Source organism: Monopterus albus, unplaced genomic scaffold, assembly GCF_001952655.1.
Source record: "Monopterus albus unplaced genomic scaffold, M_albus_1.0 scaffold255.1, whole genome shotgun sequence".
Lineage (NCBI taxonomy): Eukaryota > Metazoa > Chordata > Actinopteri > Synbranchiformes > Synbranchidae > Monopterus > Monopterus albus.
In genome coordinates, this window is record NW_018128135.1 from 346,632 (window position 1) to 366,621 (window position 19,990).

At 41.2% G+C, this 19,990-nt stretch overlaps 1 protein-coding gene and 1 long non-coding RNA gene across 12 annotated transcripts in view; one reads left to right on the forward strand and one right to left on the reverse strand.

Moving 5' to 3' along the window:
• Positions 1 to 1,350: 1,350 nt before the first annotated feature.
• The window catches only part of grip2b (glutamate receptor interacting protein 2b), a 199,021-nt gene continuing 180,381 nt past the window's right edge, over positions 1,351 to 19,990 (reverse strand). For all 10 annotated transcript variants that reach the window (XM_020621206.1, XM_020621205.1, XM_020621212.1 and 7 more), the window contains 16 exons: positions 19,383 to 19,538; positions 18,535 to 18,687; positions 18,277 to 18,463; positions 16,661 to 16,806; positions 15,151 to 15,231; positions 13,133 to 13,196; positions 12,566 to 12,711; positions 11,180 to 11,324; positions 9,583 to 9,722; positions 8,989 to 9,183; positions 8,609 to 8,765; positions 7,828 to 7,942; positions 7,256 to 7,427; positions 6,692 to 6,867; positions 4,213 to 4,359; positions 1,351 to 2,557 (listed from right to left, as the gene is read on the reverse strand). In XM_020621206.1, the coding sequence (XP_020476862.1) occupies positions 2,405 to 2,557; positions 4,213 to 4,359; positions 6,692 to 6,867; positions 7,256 to 7,427; positions 7,828 to 7,942; positions 8,609 to 8,765; positions 8,989 to 9,183; positions 9,583 to 9,722; positions 11,180 to 11,324; positions 12,566 to 12,711; positions 13,133 to 13,196; positions 15,151 to 15,231; positions 16,661 to 16,806; positions 18,277 to 18,463; positions 18,535 to 18,687; positions 19,383 to 19,538 (2,333 nt within the window). In that variant the 3' untranslated portion in view covers positions 1,351 to 2,404. The remainder of the gene's footprint in view (positions 2,558 to 4,212; positions 4,360 to 6,691; positions 6,868 to 7,255; positions 7,428 to 7,827; positions 7,943 to 8,608; positions 8,766 to 8,988; positions 9,184 to 9,582; positions 9,723 to 11,179; positions 11,325 to 12,565; positions 12,712 to 13,132; positions 13,197 to 15,150; positions 15,232 to 16,660; positions 16,807 to 18,276; positions 18,464 to 18,534; positions 18,688 to 19,382; positions 19,539 to 19,990) is intronic.
• On the forward strand, positions 2,497 to 7,314 carry LOC109972393 (uncharacterized). 2 transcript variants are annotated; one of them, XR_002276678.1, is made up of 5 exons: positions 2,497 to 2,588; positions 4,219 to 4,386; positions 4,778 to 4,915; positions 6,701 to 6,838; positions 7,225 to 7,314. It is a non-coding gene; the product is annotated as an uncharacterized LOC109972393 (long non-coding RNA). The 2 variants fall into 2 exon arrangements; XR_002276679.1 differs by lacking the exon at positions 7,225 to 7,314 and having other exon boundaries at positions 6,648 to 6,734.

The window sequence follows — 19,990 nt, forward strand, 5'->3', positions numbered from 1 at the left end:
ATGGACAACTGTGAGGTTTGGCGAAACGGCGATGTGCTGTGATTGTGACAGTAAAACAAACAGCTTTCCATGTGCACAAGAACTTAGTTACTCTCTGAACTGGATTTATGGGGACTTTTTAGGAATAAGTTGCCCTGTCATGTTGGTCAGTGTAAATCTTTATTTAAAAATGATCAGAAGAAATACTGAGCAGACCATCTGGTGTGGTTTGTCGCTCTTCATCTGAGCAGAGCCCACAGCTCCGTCTGTGCTCAGTTAAGTTTTGGTGTTTTGCCTTTGGCTCTGGAACCTGTGTGAGCTGAGACGACCTTCGAGTTGGACCTTTCCAAAAATAGGGCTGAAGGCCATCATAGTATTTGACCTGACAGATGACTGTTGATTACAGTATATGTTTACATATAAAATGTCTGGCAGCTTGTCAACGTGGTGTAGAGAGCTCTGTATGTGTAAATCGTTTACTTGATATTAGTTCTATATACAGTAAGATTTTGGTTTCCTACTGTTATCCCTTGCCTCTGGTGGTGTGGCGTCTTCTAAGCCCATGTGCGTTGGGCACCTGTAGATGTATTCATTCATTCTGTTGGTAAAGAGGATGTTACTTAAAGCTGCTTAAAGTGCCTTAGATTTTGTTACTTATCTACTTTATATTTCATTTGTATTTTGTGGCATTCATGTGGACGGCAAAGTAAGAATTTTATTGTACAGGGAAACACGTTTCCTGACTGTGCATATGACAAACACCTTGACCTTTGACTTGACTTAGCTTGTTGCTAAAGCTGGTTTAGCTAAATCTTGACTGTATCTAGACACAGTGATGAATTCTCAGTATCACTAATTCTCTACCTACTTAGTTTGGCTTGCAAACTTTACAACAGTCTTTGCTGTTACCTGTGGCTCTTTAGTTTTGAAGTTGTGACAATCTTATGAGCTTTTTTGTGTGTAGTAATTACTCAGGGGTAGAAAGTAACTAATTATATTTACTAAAGTACTCTAAGTACAGTTGTTTTATGTACTTGAGTATTTTCATTTTCTGCTACTTCAAGTTCACTAGATTTTAAAGCCAAATGTAATTTTTACTGCTCTACAGTAAAATAATCTTAGTTACAGAACTTTTCATGCCCAGATTAATACAAAAATTAGAGTATAATCACAAGACTTGATTTTCTGATGGGAAATTCACAAACCACCCTGAAGTAATTCAAATTTGTATGTAAGTACAAAGGGTAGTTAAAACTAGCAGCCCCAGTTGCATTACTGTGTACATCACATTTAATGTTGCATCAGTAATTCTAATCCAGTGAAATGATAAGCATTGTGTAAAATGTGCCATTGTGCATAATGAGAACTTTCACTTTAAGTACATTTTGATGCAGGACTCTAACTTGTAACAGAGTGTTTTTACATTGTGGTGTTGTTACTTCTACTTAAAGGATCTGAGTAATACTGATGGCTCACAGTGTATTTGGTGCCGTTATACACAGCACCATGACGGACCTACGCATGTTGTTTCTAATCGTGCACAACTTCAACCTGTGTCTCTGCTGTTTAAAATGTATGTGCACTAGCTACTGCGCTTTGACTTTGTGAGCCAGTGATCAGATGAGCCCACTGCTCTGACAGCTGTGGTCACAGCAGGTGGGGAAAAGAAAACGTCTTTTCAGGATGTTCTTCTGTTGGCGCCACAGTTTTCTCCAGGGCATCCCCACGAGCACAGCTGCTCAGGTGTGTTGCAGAAAGTTGTCTTTCCATGTTTTATGAGGACACAACTCCTCCCCCTTGTTTTCCTCCATTTACTGTGACTCATTTCAACTAAATGTTTGGCAGTTGTGATGACATCACTGTCTTGACCTTATAATGGTGCCACAAATTTTGAAAACCAGTTTTCTTTGTCATATCACTGTGCTGACCTTTAACTTTCCAGAAATTTACTCTTGAAAGTTGCAGCAGTACTTGAGCAGGTTCTTGGCTACATCTGTATAGACCGCAATCTAAAAACCAAGCGCTTTATAAACCGTTGGTTCGATCCACTAACTTCTCTCACTCAAGTTGCTGCTTTTGTTTGTTTTAAGTAAAACAAGGTTTAAAGAGTCAAAACTGGTTAAAATGACTTTGTTGGGCCAACATGCAGCCAGTTGTCAGGGGAGGCTCAGGTGGTTCGTCTGCTTGTGGCTGTGCTCCCATAGAAAGACGTACTCTGACAGCATCTCAACCCAGTGTGAATGGGAGGGGACAACTGTGTGAGCATGCAAGTGTTTGTGCGTGTTGCTGTCCTATGGCGTCTCTGTGTTCAAGCTGAATTATTGCACGTGTGTGTTTGGGCCAGTTCTAGTAGATGTACATTTACACTTCATCACCAGTTATTGTGTCTCCTGCCTGAGTGTGACAGAGTGACTCCATGTGTGTGTTACAGGTCTAGTGGGTGGTCTAAAGTGTTGTTATTGTCCTCTGGGTCGTCGCTGGCCAGTGGGTTGCGGCTGATGACCAGCTCCAGCCCGTCCCCAGTGATAAGAGGCACCGCCAGGCAGCAGTCGAAGTCCCTCGTCCTCACGTGGTTCACCTGGACAAAGATGGAGACAAAAGATACTCAGGTACACTGAACTGAACTGAAGCTGCTGTTTCATGAGCAGAAACCAACTGCTGTGTTTAAAGTTAAAGGTTAGTTCAAGTCTTATGTTTGTAGGTTTGGTCTTTGTTCCTTTAATAATAACGCTGTATGATCTTGGAACATGTTAACATCGCTACCTGTCCAACTGTGTGAACACTCAGGTTTTTGCCCTGTTGGACTTGTTTGTAGCAATACCGCCATATTCCCAGGTCTCTGGTCAATAAAGCATGATTGTATAACTGATTGGAAAACACTACAAAAAACCTAGGACATAATAAACTGTAGCTATTCTTTAACCTTGTTTTGTGGAGGCAGGAACATGGTTAACATGGAGACAACTATAATTTTAGAGCTATCAAATTCACATGAACCATGGAGCAACTGTTTGCCTCTTTATAGAAAATACAATTTTAGAGTAAGAGAAAATTTTAAAGAAATGTAAAAGATGGAAATAAATCATGTTGTTATTATTATAACAAAGTTGGTGCCAAGTCCTTTGCTCTGACTGAATATCATGCTTTATTGACCAGAGACCTGGGAATACGGCGGTATTGCTACAAACAAGTCCAAAAAATATCGATATTGGCGAAGGTTGGATATATTTTGGACGGGAAAGCACTACGCATTTTATATTCCTCATTGATTCTACCATACTTAGAGTATGGTGTTGAAAACTGGGGAAATACATACAAAAGCTCACTTCAACTATTGTATATATTACAAAAAAGAGCGATAAGAATTGTGCATAAGATGGGGTACAGGAATCACACCAATGGAGCTTTCATACAGTCTAAATTGTTAAAATGTTTTGATTTAGTGGGATATAAGACTGCTGTGTTTATGTATAAAGCCAGGAACAATTTATTACCTGGTGGAATTCAAAAACTATTTAATGAAAGGGAAGGGGGATACAATTTAAGGGGTCAGTTAAATTTAAAAATTCATGCTATACATACAACCAAAAAAAGATTTTGTATTTCCATAAGTGGGGTAAAACTATGGAATAATTTAAGTGTGGACATAAAAAATAGTAATAGAATTGACGAGTTTAAACATAAATATAAAGGTATGTGTCAATCAAGATTATATGTAAGTGTATGAATGTTAACACTCTGTAATAATTCTTTAGTATATTACTTGTGTGGGTAGAAGAGAATTATCTACTGCTTGCAAACCAATGATGGTAAGATGATGTCATGGGGTAGGACTGGATAAGTCTGACTTCTTCCTACTCCGTTCAAGCATGTACTAGGTATAAGTAAACTGATAATGGATTATGTGTAAAATTATGTGTGTTGTCATGTCAACTGTTTTTACATGCTTGAAAGAATAAATCAAATCTAAAGTCTCTGACCCACAGAGGTCACCGTGAGGCCCATGGCATCTTTCTGGTTAACGCTCTGCCATCTTCACTTCTGGCTTGTTTTGGTGGCTTTTCATCATCAGTCTGGTGTTAAGCTAATCAAAACAGTTGGATAGGCATCGGGTTATTCGCTGCAACTGGCAGGAACATCCCGCTGTGAAGCCGCAAACCTCGTCCAGCTTCCTTGTTACAGTTGTGGGGCCTTTAAGTTCCACATCTAAATCGATCCTTTTATGATGTTCACCTGCAGGATCCTGTCGTAGGGTCTGAGCCCGGCTCGGTCAGCTGGTCCATCGGGTCTGATCATGTTGACGTAAACCCCCTTTTCCAAGAAGCCATCTGACACACTGAAGCCGAAGTCATCGCTTTCAGGGTCCTTTATCACTGTTACCTACAGAAGGAAGCACAAGGATGCCAGGTTAGTGAAGTGGAATCTTCTGGGTCAGTTTAGTTTCATCCAAGTTTAAATGTTAACTGAAAACAGTGCATCTGTGATGTAGGAGTTGAGCTTCTTTAATAAAAAAAATAAAAAAAAATGGCCAACAGCTTTTTTTCCCCCCAAGGGCCCTGACACCAAAAGTTCTGGCATGTCACATGATTTTCTGCTAAAACTGTGTTCTTTAGAAAGGTTTCACCATGAAAGACATCACTTTCTTCTAGTCTCTATATAACTATTCACCATGTAAAGTAAGGAGCCCCTCTGGTGACATCAGGGAGAAACAACATGGCCACAAGATGATACTGTGTTGTAGCCATGACTTCATAAAAAATGAAATACCCTTTACATGGCCTGATCACTCATGTTACAGGTGTTATCAACAGCAGATGAAGTCGGCCAGAACGCTGCACAGTCTGTGTGCTGCTGTCATCAGACAGCTCAGGTCAGGAAGTGAGAATGGTATCATCCACTCTCCGCTATGGAAGATACTATAGGCCATACATGAAAGGTAAGTGGCGTCATGACCATTATGGGTAAAATAATCTCATTCCCACAGGATAGTTCTTTCTGCCTAATGTCACTAGAGGGGCTTTTGCATAGGATCGTCCCTTATATTAAACTTTATCCTGTACAATTTGTCCCCACTTATACCATTCAAAGTAAGAAACTATGATGGAAAATTAGTAGGGATGATAATGCCCAGAAATATTTATTATACCACCACAGTTTTTCTCTTCTTACTGTGAGCAGTAGCAGTATAACAATAATTTGTAATCCATGTAAACTATCTGGACCCTACAGAAGAGGATTAGGACCACAACAAGTCCCCCTTTCTGCAAGTCAGAAGTCAAATACATTTTTTTTTCCACATCCTCTTCCATATGACCCAAATAAGCAAATGCAAAATACAAAAACTACTATTAGTGCAATCAAGAAAAAATATTTAAGACCTTTGAAAATGACATGAAAGATTTTTAGCACCTTTACATGCCTCTTTCTTGATCAGAATCCAATGCTTTGGTGTTCCTAATATTCTGACCCTCCCCTGTATGTAGTCCAGTACAACTTTAGTCCTTTAACTATGACCTCAGTAATAAATATAGATTTGAATTGCATTGATGAAGCTCAAAATGTTTGACAATTTCACCATAAACATTTTGAGCTTCATCAATCCAGAGGTGTTGCACTGAACTGCATACAACTGTACCTAATAATGTGGCCAGTGAGTGTATATTGTTGTCACTGCAGTCTAAATCATTCAGGCTCAGCTTAAAGAAATAGTTCAACATTTTGGGAATGTCCTCAGTAGCTTCCTTGTTGAGAGGTGGATGAGAAGATTAATCATGTTCTCATTTCTTTGTAGAAAGTATGGAGCTGGCGCCAGGAGGGGACTGGCTTTGCTCAACATGAAGACAGGAAGCTGGGGGGAGAACAGCTTCACACATCTGACTAGCTCTTCTAAAGCCCACTAATTAACAAGTGGTCTGGTTTGTTTAATCCATACACAAGCAGAAACATCAACAATTCATGCATGGTTTCAGAGAGAGTTGCATGATGTTCTGTCTGCCACGACTGGCAGCCTCACAGTGATGATAACTCTTCAGGAAGTCACCGCTCGTGTCCAAGAAATAGATCCAGCACATACAGTATTCTCCCTGTAAAACCCCCAACTATTTGTGTACAGAGTAAAAAGGACCAGCTGTGGTTTTACAGCGGGAGTACATGCTCTAACTATTGAAATACAACTTCCTGAAAGGTTGTAATCACCGTGAGACTATCACCTCATTCCCTCTCAACCCACAAAGTGAATTAATGTTTCTGCTTGTGTATGGATTAAAAAACGTAGACACTTGTTAATTATTGGGCTGTAGAGGAGCTAGGTGTATCTGTGAAGCTGTTTCCCCTGGCTTCTTTATGCTGAGCAAAGCCAAAACCCTCCTGGCTCCAACTCCATACTTCACTTTCTACAAAGGAATAAAGACAGTTCTTCTTGCTCTCAACAAGAAAGTCAGTTAATAAGCACATTTCCCACAATGTTGGACTATTTTTTTTTAAGCTGAGCCTGAATGATCTAGTAGAATAATGCTCTCATTAACAGCACATCACAATATTTTTCGTTGAAGTCCGTCATCATCAGCCCAGTGTGTCTAACACCCACAAACTCAAAACTTAGTTAGTTCTGTTATTTGGAAGTCCTGATTCTGTTGTTTACACTTTACCTAATCCTATCCCCGCCACAGAAACCACATCATAACGGCGTCATCACACTGAGGTCTGAACTCACTTTGTGCAGCTCCAGAGGCGTTGGTGACAAAATCCCCTGCATCTCCTCCTTGATCCGACGAGACTCCCACGTCCGCTCTGATACCCTCAACGAGGCCTTGGGCTTGGGCTCGTGGAGGAGGAGAGGATTCTGGTTATCTTGGTGCAGGTGGGCCTCCTGTTGTTGCAGCTGGGTGTCTGGGTGGAATAGAAGAGTTGGATATTAATGAGGTATTTACCAATATGCCAGGAGGCATTCAGAGAACAGCAGTTAACTACACCGATCAGGCATAACATTATGACCCCCCCCCGTACATCTGTCTGCACTTCAGTGCAACACTTCCGCCTTAACATTTGTTTCAGTGAGATTGTCAAAAATGTATAAATTCAGTTATATGTTCATTATTGAGGTCATAGTGTTGTACTGGATGACATTATATTCAGAGGTGTTCCTAATATTCTGACCCTCTCATGTATGTCAATGGGCAGGACAAAAATACAGAGACACCTCTGAATATGTATGTATTTTCTTTTCTTTTGTCTGTCCTATATTAGGAGCTTGGAGATGCACACATCTGCCTCTAACCTTGATGCAGGCAGGCCTCCTCGTGCAGATGGGCCCCCTGGTGGAGCAGGTTTCCCTGCTGTAGGAAAGGATTTCTCCGCAACGCGCTCATCCTGCTGTGACTCAGTATAGGTGAAGGCTTGGTCATACCATCTACACCCAGACTGATGGCTGTGCCTGTCATGATGGATGCCTGCACAAACACACACATGGAAAGTTAAGCTGAATTTCTAGCTGTGCATTAAAAGGCTATGGCTTCATTATGAAACACTCACTGCTGTCAAAGGCTGCATATAGTAGTCTGCAGTTTAATAATGAGAAAAATAGGTCTTTAGCTATGTGCATATCCCACTACTGTTCTATGACAAAGTAAATGAAAGTAACGTTACAGTGGGGCCTGACCGTAACACATCTGATACAACTAAAGGTCAAGACCTATTACAGGACTGCCACTAACCCCTTCTATTCAGTATAAATCCAGCTTGTTTTAGCCTGTGTAGGTAATGGTTGGTGCTTTGCGGAGTGTCCATGTTCGATGCTAGTGCTTTAGGGCAGTGTTGTAGTTAGAGGTCAGTTAGCATGTTAACACCAACCTCTATCTCTCTGAGGAGTTCTGACTGGCCACAGGTCTCCAGATCCTCCAACGCCTGACACCAGAAACTGTCCTCTGGATCCAACAGAATGCCATCTGGTTGTTGGCCAATGAATCTGTTGCAAACACAATTAAATAAAACTACTTTGATACCAAGTTCTTTTGCCTCCTTCACTGTCAGGTGATACTAGAAAAACATGTCAGGCTAAGACAAATGCATCATACAAACCTGTACAACAATGTGAACTTCAGCTACTGTAATATGAATAAATGGGTGCTGGGGAACTGAGTCTGCACATCATGGCAGAAATTCCTCCTTGTAATGGAGGCATGTCATCAACACAGTAGTCTGTGCAGGGCAAGGCTATTTGTTCTGGATAAGTTCAACATGAGTAATCTTAAATGTACTTGACTGGCAAGACTAGTTCACTTTCACTGTGTGAGCTGATTTTTTTTTTTTACTCATCCTTCAGCTCTTTCTTTCCATCTCAGCAGCATTATATAACCTCAGTGTTACAATTCTTACAAGGCCTAGCCTCCTGACACTACACACATACTGCAGTCGCTCTCACTGACTTCATGAGTCAACCTCCACACTTACCAGACAACTAAATGTAATCCTGTTTTACAGCTGAACTACTTGCTTGTTTACTTAGCTGTCGCTATTTTCAATGAATGATCGTACAGGTTATTTAACAAAACTAAAGTGCATGAATTCAAAAATGGTCAGCTAAAGTACAAAGGAACATGAGTTGTAGTTAAAAAGAAAAGTTCAGACTTACCCTGGTGGTTTGTCCCAGTCATCCTCACTGAAGCCTCCGTCAGTGAAGGGGTAGTTCTTTCGGCGTCCAGGAGGCGGCGTGGTACTGCACTGCTGCTTGGTACTATGCCACTCATGAGGATGGAGGGCAATACCAGCTGCCTGATGGCTGTAGGTACCTGCGGAAGGAGAGCAGCCACTTACAGACTGATGCTGTAGAAGGACATAACCGTTTTGCTGAAACGCAGCACTCAGTACTTGACAAATCTTAATCAGGAAATTTTGTTTTGGTACAATAATTCAGATTAATTCTGCATTTTGTAAGTGTAGCTCAGGATGTGTTTATGAATGAATGGATGCCTACGTAGACCTTTTACTGTCTACAGTTATTTCTGAACTCACCCTGGCTGCCGTAGCCTGCGTCCAGCCCTGAGCCATCCCATGACTCCATGGCAGAGTCCACGCTGGGTATGGTTGTGGAGTAAAGCTCTGAAAGCTTACTGGTCTGTTGGCTGTCCGTCAAATCATTCTCCTCAGGGTCACTAAGCTCATTCTCTGTTGTGTCCTCTGCCTCGGTTGCCTTCCTCTCCTCTACATCTTGGAGAGAAATAAACACTAGAATTAGTTTTGTTCAAGAAAATTATCAACTCACAAACACATCATACATACATATAAATACATTAAGTCTAGTTTCAGGCAAGATTTGTCTCTGCATTGCCAACTTGTTAAATAAGATTTGCAGGAGACAAACTTAATTTTCACATAAACAAAGAAAGGAGAGCTGCCAGAAATATAAAAAGTGTTTGACTTGCAATTTCTAACAACCATCTAAACAAAGTCATAGAAATTAACAGGTTAAAGAATGTCTATATCCATATATGCATCAGGTTGGCTTCAAAAAGCTGAGGTCAGGTAGGTAATTATATAAGGATAACGCACCAAGAACACACACACAAAAAAACTTGCAAAGTTCCAATGAGCAGTTTTCATACTTACTGTCGAGCTGTTTTTTGATCTTGAGGGTGACCGTCTCTCCAGCCATCTGCAGGAGGTGGATGGCTTCGCTCAGAGGCTTGCCTTTAAGACTGACGCTGTTGATAGCTAGGATCCGATCCCCTACATGAATAGCCCCTGTCCTGGACACAGAACACAAAGTAAGGTACAATTCACCACTATGCAACCAGTTACTGTATGCAAATGTGTTGTATACAACTCTAGTTTGGAGGCTACAAGACAAACTACAGTGATAATGTCACTGTTTAAAAGATCAGATTTGGGTTAGGGAAATTAATTTAAAGTTATGTACAAAACAATTTTAATCAATTCAGTTTTATTTGTATAGTGCCAAATCACAACAAAAATCATCTTCAAGGTGCTTTACATAAAGTAATATAGAGGAGAAACCCACCAAATCCCCCTTGAGCAGCACTTAGCGACAGGAAACACTCCCTTTAACAGAAGAAACCTCCGAATGACCCCTGCTCTTGGGGGGCGGCCTTCTGCCTCGACCAGTTAGAGGGCATTTGGGGGATTTGTTAGGTTTTTCCTCTATATTACTGTAATGTCTAGACCTTACTATATAAAATGCCCTGAAATTACTTTTCCATGTTATACAAATAAAACAGAAATGGATTGGAATAGAACTGGTGTTGTGCAATGAGAAAAAGCGTTCCTACTTGCTGCCAGCAGTGGGTGCAGAATGGCCTCATGAGCTCACCCACTCAGTATTACACCCACATGCTATCGCTTGTAAAGCCACAGAGGAGCTGAAGTAGGAGGTTTCATGTTGTGTAGGAAGATGAACAGGATCACAGCTGGTTTAGTGCCACTATTGATGGTCCACACATTGTGTTTTTGGAGGGTCATTATTTGCATGTTTGTTGCTTTCAATCCTATTGCAGACAGGCTGCGTATTTGTCCCAGTGTCCTAATCAGAGCTTTTTCACGTATGTATGAGCAGACTAGAATGAACAGAGGCACCGTCAGCTTAAAACTGCAACGACGCCTCCCTTGTGGTAACTGTTGTGTAAATGTTAAGCATAAAATACACCATTAAAAAGATTCAACAAAATGCATCACAAGATTTTGTGTAACTTACCTACTATCTGGAGTATTACCAACATATACTCTATTTATTCCTAACAAACATGTTTAGTGCATTTCCTTCTTCATTAAACATTTTCAGAGCCAATGTCATTATTATTATTTTAAACTGTACTGTTGCTAATATTCATTAGCTTTCATTTTGCTTACAGAACATTTCTTTGTGCACTGCAGCATGTCACCAAATGTCAATCCACTGCAGGGCAGTGATCAAATGTGCCTTTAAGAAGCATCAGGTGAAAGGTGTTTACCGCTTTGAAAAGCTGCCTGAGGTTTAAAAATCTGCTTAGATTAAAGAAAGTTTCTTCTTCAAATGCAATCACTTTTAGGAGTCTGACTTTTTTGTACTATATTTGTATACTTTTACTGAAAATATGTGAAAACCAAACAATCCAAAAGTCTCTAGTTGCAGTACCTCCCTCTAATGCTTCACAGCTTGAACTGGCATCCTAGTTTTCCAAGTAAAGTGTGTGTGCATGCAAGTGTGTACCTCTCAGCCAGGCCTCTCTTGGTTAGGCCAGATATAGTGATGGGGTCAAAAGGCTCCTCGGTGCCTGAGATGGTGATTCCTAGAGGGCCCCCATACCGCTTCAGCTCCACTGTGTAGATGATGCTGCCTGATGTCTCCTGCTCATCTGATACACACACACACACACACACAGGCAAATGTTTATTCTACTCTTTCAGCTCCAAGGAGTACAGAATTAAAATGTGCACACACACAAACACACATTTCATTCCAGAAGTAGGTCACAACACTTCTCAAGACATTACAGCTGAGGAAAGGACAGTTTCCATGGTAACGAAGGAGAAGACTGCTTTGTCATCATGTAGCATGAGCACATAATCTCTACATGCTAACCCGCCTGTGTGTGTTTGTCTATGGGATGTGTATGTGATTGTAAGCTCCGAGTCATACATAATTTGGCATAGTTATGCAATCACTTCCTGTGTTTGTATGTGTGATGTTTGACACCACATCCAGACACAGAGATAAACAGGACGACATCTTTTCACAACAACTTGGACGTGTTAATTTATTTAGCTCATCAAATCACATGAGACAGCAGCTGTAAGACTGGTGTCCTTAGCTAAATTAAGGCTCAGGAGCTCAAGGCTGCTGTGTGTTATTCATGGTACACACATCAGTCCAATACAAATGTAGGATACCATTTTCCTATAATTGTCTTACTCTATTCCATACATTTGTTTGTTTGTTTTGAAGTTTGGTTGTATAGTAACAGTTTCAGATGGGATTTAACTGTACTGCTGAACACTGCATCAATAAAGAAGCATCTCACAGTATCTTAGATGAAGACCATTTTGCAGCTACAGCAGGAGTCTGAGTTGTGGGTAATAGCACCATCTGATGGTCAGTGACTGTTAGCGCATCTCTTTAAACAAGTGATGAAACGTATAGAAGGTGATAAATGAAAGGAAAACCCTGAATCACTGAGTGGTCTCCTCCAGGATGACAGTGCCCCCGTCCACAGGACGCGAGGAGTCACTGACTGGTCTGATGAGGATGACCATGATGTGAACCAGATGTTGTGGCCTTCCCAGTCACCAGGTCTCAGCCCAGATGAACAGCTAAGGGAGATGTTGGAGCAACGTGCTAGACAGCGTCTCCACCACCATCAACATCATAACACCACATGAGGGAACATCTGTTGGAAGAACTGTGTTCATCCCTCCTGGAGAGTTCAGAGACTTGGAGAGTCAGTGCCAAGGTGGAGCTGTTCTGGTGCACGTGGTGGCCCAGCACCTCACTGTGACTCTGTGCTGGGCTTTCCTTTAATCTGTCACCTGTCTATAATTTAATCAAATGAAACAATTAGTTTTAACCAAGATACTATATTTATATGCACACAGATACCCGAGTTGTCTTCATCCTTGCGTATCTTTAACTTGACCAGTTCTTCACACTGCTGGAGGATCTGCTCTGCATCATCTTTGGAACAGTTCTCCAGTCTGATGTTGTCGATGGCCAACAGCTTATCACCAGGCTCCAGTGTTCCTGTTCTGAAGGTGAGAGTGAGAGAAAGGCTCTGTCATGGTTCACTACAGCGTCCTTTGTCAGATTTCTGCCAAGCTGAACTCACAGGACCTACACTGTATGCCATTAAATTAAAAGAGGAACATCATCCTCAGTATGTGGCAGTAATTGGATTTACCAACTGTAACTGTAATTAAGTATTGTAAATTTAAATTTGATGTACATAATGTAAGACGTTTTATTAGCTACATGAGTTGGACTAATGGAAACAGAGATAAAATGAAGGTAGCAACAAGCAAAAACCAGCTGATTCTTTGCAACTATTTTTGCTTGTATGATACCTTTAATTATTTGAACTTGCTGTGCAGCTGAGCATGCCTCCCTGCTGCTGAGAGAAAGCCACATTTTAGGCCTGCAGAAAAATGTGAAAGAACAGATTGTGGGTACCTGTGGGCCATGCTGCCCTTCTTGATGTCAGAAATGATGAGGGGCTCTCCAGGCTTCTTACTGGCTGTGGAGGCAGATGACATCACAATATCAGCAACAACAACAGCAGCAATGAAGTTTAACATTGCTATTAATATAGAAGCTGCTGCTGCTACTACACTTACTAATTATTCATACAATAATAACAACGACCAAAAAAGCAATAACTGAAAAGGCAACATGACATCAGCAACAACAGTTCTACTTCAGCAACATTTTCTGGATGATCAACAATAGTTTTATTCACTGAGATAATGGAAAGAAGGCTAAAATACAATAAATCATTTTTTAAATCAAATAAATGTTATTGCACTCATCATAAATATACTCTAAAAACTCTGGTGCTGAGAAGGACTGAAAATGTTTTGATACCAATGGCAAAGAAATCCTTTGGGGAAAACATACGAGATCCCTGTTGTACTCTGACCAGTGGAGAAACCGTCCATGTTGGCTGGTAAATTGGATTCAATTCAGAAGCTGGGAATTCTGATCCACTTGTAATTCTTATTTTCACAGCAGCTATCCATACATCAGGACTACTGGAAAGGAACTGTCTCTAAATAGGCCCATCTATTAGACACCACTGCTCCATCAGAGCAGAATTAGAAATGACAAAATTCAATAATGAAATCCAAAGTTTCACAGCAAGTTGTGGGCACCGCAGATGAAAATGCTCAGAGGTGAGGGGATTGGCGAGATTACTGAGGTGACCCGATGGAGTTATTTGATAGTCTGCTTTATTAAAATGACAAGAGCTTTCAGAGAAAGAGGGGAGTGCTGACGCTTTGACATGATCTCCGCCGGTCTTACGATTCTGTTCAGCAGATTTTTGGCCTGGAACTGCTTTTCAGTCTTTGTAACACTTACTGATGAGTTAGTTTGTCGTTACTCCACAAATTTCAAAATGCGCCAGGCTCAACAGTCCGACCTGCTACTGTGCACATGCTACTTAAAAACACAGGATATATTACCACAGTGCAGTATACACACATGACAGGCTAATGTTGTAGGTCATTCCCACTGAAGTGAGAGGGTTAATCACTGTGTGAACTAAAACCTTACAGTCAGTTATGTGATCTGCCTACACCGTCTAAGATTTATTTATATTTCTTGGCTTAGGTCACATTGTCATGACTGCTCCAAATAAAGTTTTACATTTTACAAATGTTTAGGAGCCATCACATAAATACATAAATGCTATGGTCATAAGTCTGTGGATGACCCAATATGGTAACATGTACTCCCCAGCATTGCAACCATATCTGACAGATTAACTCATCACATAAACATGGGCATTCATTTGCTGCTGTTAGCAGCTTCCAAGGTCTCACCAGGCTTTCAAACCTGGCTGCCATTCAGCCCCAAGAGCATTAGTGGGTTTGACCACTACCGTTGGGTGATAAAGCTTGGCCTACACTTGCCCTTCAGTTCAGGGTATATGCAAATTCTTTCACAACAAACTGGAAAAAGGATTTCTATATGGACCTGGCTTTGCAGACACAGTCATGTGAAAACAGGAAAGTGTTTCCTCGATGGCTGCCACAAGGTTGGAAGCGCACTGTTGTCTAGAAATTGCTTGTTATAGATTTAAGATCGGTCTTAACTGCATCTAAGCATTCTAAACCAAACCATGAAAAACAACCCCCAGGCCTAAAAATAAAAACTACGCACTACTGCATGCATAAAACTCCACATCCTTCTGGCAGTATAAGGCCAGTGGTTTGAGATTAGTGTCAACAGAATAAAAAGCAGACTGTGATTGTGCGGCCCAGTATCTGTGGCATTTCTCAGTGTAAACACTGTTGATGTTTATAGCGGAGAGTCCCTGCAGGCCCACTTACCCTGAAAAATACAGGTTCATGCTGGTGTGTGTGTGTGTGTGTGTGTTTGAAGAAGCGCAGGGTGCTCTCGTGACATTTCCACACTCTGCCAGCAGCCCTTCAAAACAATAAACAGATCATATGTGTGTATGTTCCTACCACTGATGGTGAGACCCAGCTCCACTCCTCTTTTCTTCGGCAGTTTGACGTGGAAGGTACCACTGCTAGGCACCACCGACTCTAACAGAAACACACACACACACACACACAGTGTTAAACACATGCAGAAAAGACATTAATATGAAAAGCAACAAATACCTCTTTTCATCCCACTTAACATTTCTAATTACGGGGCATTTAGCTCTTGCTCTTATCTCTTCTGAATTGCTCTTCTCCAGGGTAAACAGTGACTTCGAATCCTCGCCATTTGCTCGCATGAGTCACAATACTAATTCCACCAGTATAAAAACTCTACATTCAGTATAAACATGAGCGCACACTCTAACAAGATATTTAGATGCCAACTTTAGAATCCTTCAAACCTAGCAAGCAGCTCTTATCATTCATTCACACTGCAAACATGATAATCAACAAGTTCATTTATTGACAGAGCTGAGAGGCTGTGCATCAGATTCCTTTGTGCAATTCACTTCATGAAAAGTGTAGCATCTGACAACTACAAAAGTGGACAATTCCATTTAGAGCTGCCAAACCTTTTCTGAAATACCTTGGGAGATTGGCTCTATCCACGTTTGAGGTTTGTGGCAGGGTGTGAAATCATGTTTGTGTGTGTTTAGAAGACAGAGGCTAATTTCTAACTTGCTGGCTACTCAATGAAAATTCTCTTGGTATGAAAACTGTGTTCATTAAATGAAGGATCCTGTTGTATAAACACCGAGTCCATAAGATCTGAAATCCTTTAGCAACTTCTTTTCTGGTGCCATCTACGAAGCTACATCATTGCTGGGGATATTTCTAAAACACACTGCTCTACCTGGATGGCACTGACTGAGACTCCTTCAATTTCAAACAAAAGTACTACCCTGTCAATTTTACCTTTAAAAAACTTGCACTGATTAAATCTTCATCTTTGAGTTTAGATACTTATTTCAGAATGCAAATGGATGTAACTCTTCTTCTACAGAGAAATCAGAACGGAGGTTAATACACTGCTTTGTACTTGGAGAGCATCAGTGTGGTTGTTACTTTTTCATAGGGTTAAAAGCCTGTTGATGGGGCCATGCCCTGAAGCAAAGAGCTACAATTAATCTGTCCACCCCTGCCTGTACTGACACAGACACTGACAGCAGCCGAGTTTATAGTTCACCGTCTGTACAAATGTCTCCATTTGTACATTTTGCAGAAAAACTAAATGCTAAAATAAACATACAGCAAATAACTTGTGCTCTACCTTTTTATATTAACTAGAAAATGGCTTGTAGATGAGCAAAGAAACGCAACAACTTTAATTGATGTCTGACACCTGTTGATGTTGCAGCACTAAGTGTCTGACACAAACGGCATTGTCCCATAGTTGACATGAGCTTTAATAAAGTCAGACTGTCACAAAAGAGACTAACAAGTCAGATAATAGCAGAAATCCACTAGCAGTAATCTATCATGACGCAGCGGTATGATAGGCAGAAATCCCGTTCTTAACGTCACAAACCTGCTACATCAAATTCTATCTCCAATGTGACCTTATTGGTCAGTGCCGCATCTCGAAGAAGCTGATTGGCTTCCTCCAGTGTTCCGTCTTCTGTGGGAATTCCGTTGATAGACAGCAGGCGGTCTCCAACTTGCAGCAGGCCACACCTACAACAGGGGTTACCATGGGGATGTCAGAAAGATCAGAAACATATTAACACATTAAAATACGGTACTGGATATTAAAAACATCACAGCTTTATCTATCTGCAGCCGTAGGTGAGCATCACTTGTAGTAGGAGCGTAACTTGTACTAGTAGAACTACTGCCAGTTAAAATCATCTGAATTTGCTCACTGCTGATTTAGGTTTTCAGCTGTTGCCTCACAGGAAGAAGGTTGCAGGTTGAGCCCCGGCCGACCCGGGGCCTTTCTGTGCCTGTGTGGGTTCTCTCCGGCTTCCTCCCACAGTCCAAAGACATGCAGCTTAGGTTGACTGGTGACTCTAAATTGTCTGTAGGAGTTAGTGTGTTTGTTTGTCTACATGTCAGCCCTGTGACAGACTGGAAACCTTTCCAGGGTGGACCCCGACTCTCGCCCAGTGTCAGCTGGGATTGGCTCCAACACCCCGTGACCCTCGTTAGGATAAGTGGCATAGATGATGGATGGATGATTTAAGTTGTATATAATGGACACAAACTTTAGTTTAGATATAATATTCTAAATGATTAATTTAATACTGATAATGTGTAAATATTTGTGCTTTCTGAGTAGTGCTGAGTAGTAATTACTATTCATAGAAAAACTTTTAGCAGCACTAATGCGGGATAATTACAGGCTAAAGCCTTAGAGGAAGATGTTGCAGGTCACCACTGCACACAACTTACATGTATGGTTTTAAGTCGTGGTTAAGTGTAACTCCGAGTGGTGTGACGGGGTTTATTTGTAATCACTCTGTCAAGCAGAAAGGAAGGTACTCATCGATTCCTCTGGCGCGGGCGAAGGAAAGCTAGCTAATTAGTGTTAGTCTGGGCGCTAATGGAGAGGGGAATGTGGCCTCAAGGTGCAGAGTCACACCCAGCACTTAGAGAAGCTGTTAATACAACCTTTTGATTTATGCAGTAGAAACACACTCGTACCTACAGTCATGTACTTAAATGTTTAAACAGCTTTGTACACCCACACATACTACAACACAGAGCCAAGAAGAGCTGTTAATACACAGCCAACACCAGTCTCGCCTGCACACACAAACACTTCATTCAGAAACACACAGGGATGCTAAGTAAAGCTGCTATAGTGGCATTAAAGTCAGCACACGGTCACACTCACACAGAGACATCAGTATAGTTGTAGTACAACATCTTGTTTAATTACACCAATACAAACCATTGCAACCCTTTCAAAAACACACCTTAATGTTACCATACTGTACTTGTGACTAGATTAGTTGAGTACTTAATAGCTTAAAAGTAACTACTGCCAGGAGTCAGGCTGCCATCCAGTACCTGTCACACAGAGAACTTTGACTTTTGGCTAAATTCTGCTCCCACAAGTAAACAACACAAAAATCATGTGCCGGTTTTTTCATGCTACCAGTGTGCACATGCATGTGTGGCCGACTGATCAGGTGTGCTCACCTCTCTGCAGAGCTGTCAGGCTCTATAAATCGGATTAGCGGGGGTGCAGACAGTGTTTCGGTGGCGAATATTCCTCCCTGCAGCTGGACACCAAAGCCGTTGAGTGGATCACCTGTTAAGATGACCTCACTGGTCTCTACGTGAACCACCTGACCACCTGGACCCACAGAACTAGACGCCAGGGACACTAAACACATACACACACGTTAGATAGGTTTTCAGAAAAATGATATTGTATGGACAGAAAGATCGACCTACAGGAGCTCTTGTGCTCTTTTTTTCTCTGCCGTCGTTTGAGCAGTGAGTTGCGTGGGCTCATGGGAACTGTAGGCCTGGGCAGGGTACTGGAGCTCTGGCTACTGGGGCCCGATGTGGTTGTAGAGCCGGGGGAGAAACTGGCAGAAACCAGAGCTGCAAAAAAGGGAAGGAGAAGAAAGGTAATGCCCACTCCTGTTCACTTGTTACAATAAATGAACTAGGACAGGGAATGAGGAATTGGTTCAAGCCAGGAACAGACAGAAAAAGTAAACAGTTTACAGATAAGTGAGCTACTGGAGGTGGGAACGCTTAAACAAAGGGAAGAAAAAAAAAAAAGGAACAATGTGGATTTAACGAGCACAGAATAAATTCAAAGAAAGAGTAGAAAAAAACAAGTCCTGCAAAACTAAAACACTTTTTAATGCTTTGTTTTCACATCATTGCTTTAAACAGAAAATATGTTGTTACACATTTTATGTGAACTGTAGAAATCTTCAGGGTTTTAGCGTATGATTTTAGTATTATGTAAAGCAATGAATGGCGTATTTGTTCAGCCATCATTAGGGATGTGTTTCTATCACTATATGAAGACTTGGATAGACTGGCTAAGTGAATACATGCCGACCTTTGGCACAAGTGTCCTTAGATAAGAAGCCACATTTTCCACAAATCTACCCCTAGCATGAAATTTTAATTATTTCTTCTTTGCACACTGACCTAATTATATTTTTGAATTGACAGTAAGACTGAGCCTGGGAAAAAGTAATGAGTAAATGAAAGAATCAAACGGATGAACAAGAAAAAGAAAATCTGACAGGTTTGTGTTGCCACTGTGTCTCTGTCCTTACACTTGCAATATTCGAGGCTGTTGATGGTGTTATTGTTTGAGGCAGTCCATGATTTGTTGAGGCTGGAGCTTGTGTTACAGATGGAGGAGTTTGACGGGGGACAGAAGTTCACACAGGGGTCCCAGGAGTGGGGATGGTCCGACTTCTGAACCTTCACTGAAGCACACACAGATATTGTTTTGTTACTTTTGAGGACACTGGATTGACTCATTCCTCACGACTCAGCCCAGGTTTAACCCTAATGGTCCATTAACTAAGATTTTACTCAGTGTCTGATAATGGGACAGGATGTGGTCCCTCTCAGCTTGTGAAGTGTTCTGCCCCTCGTGTGAAAAATGAACTAATGATCACAACTGAGTCTGAATTGTCCAGCCAGACAATCAGGTGCACGTACAGTGGGTACGGAAAGTTTTCAGACCCCCTTAAATGTTTCACTCTTTGTTGTATTGCAGCCGTATGCTAAAATCATTTAAGTTCATTTTTTTCCTCAATGTACACACAGCACCCCATATTGACAGAAAAACACAGAATGTTTGACATTTTTTACAGATTTATTAAAAAAGAAAAACTGAAATATCACATGGTCATAAGTATTCAGACCCTTTGCT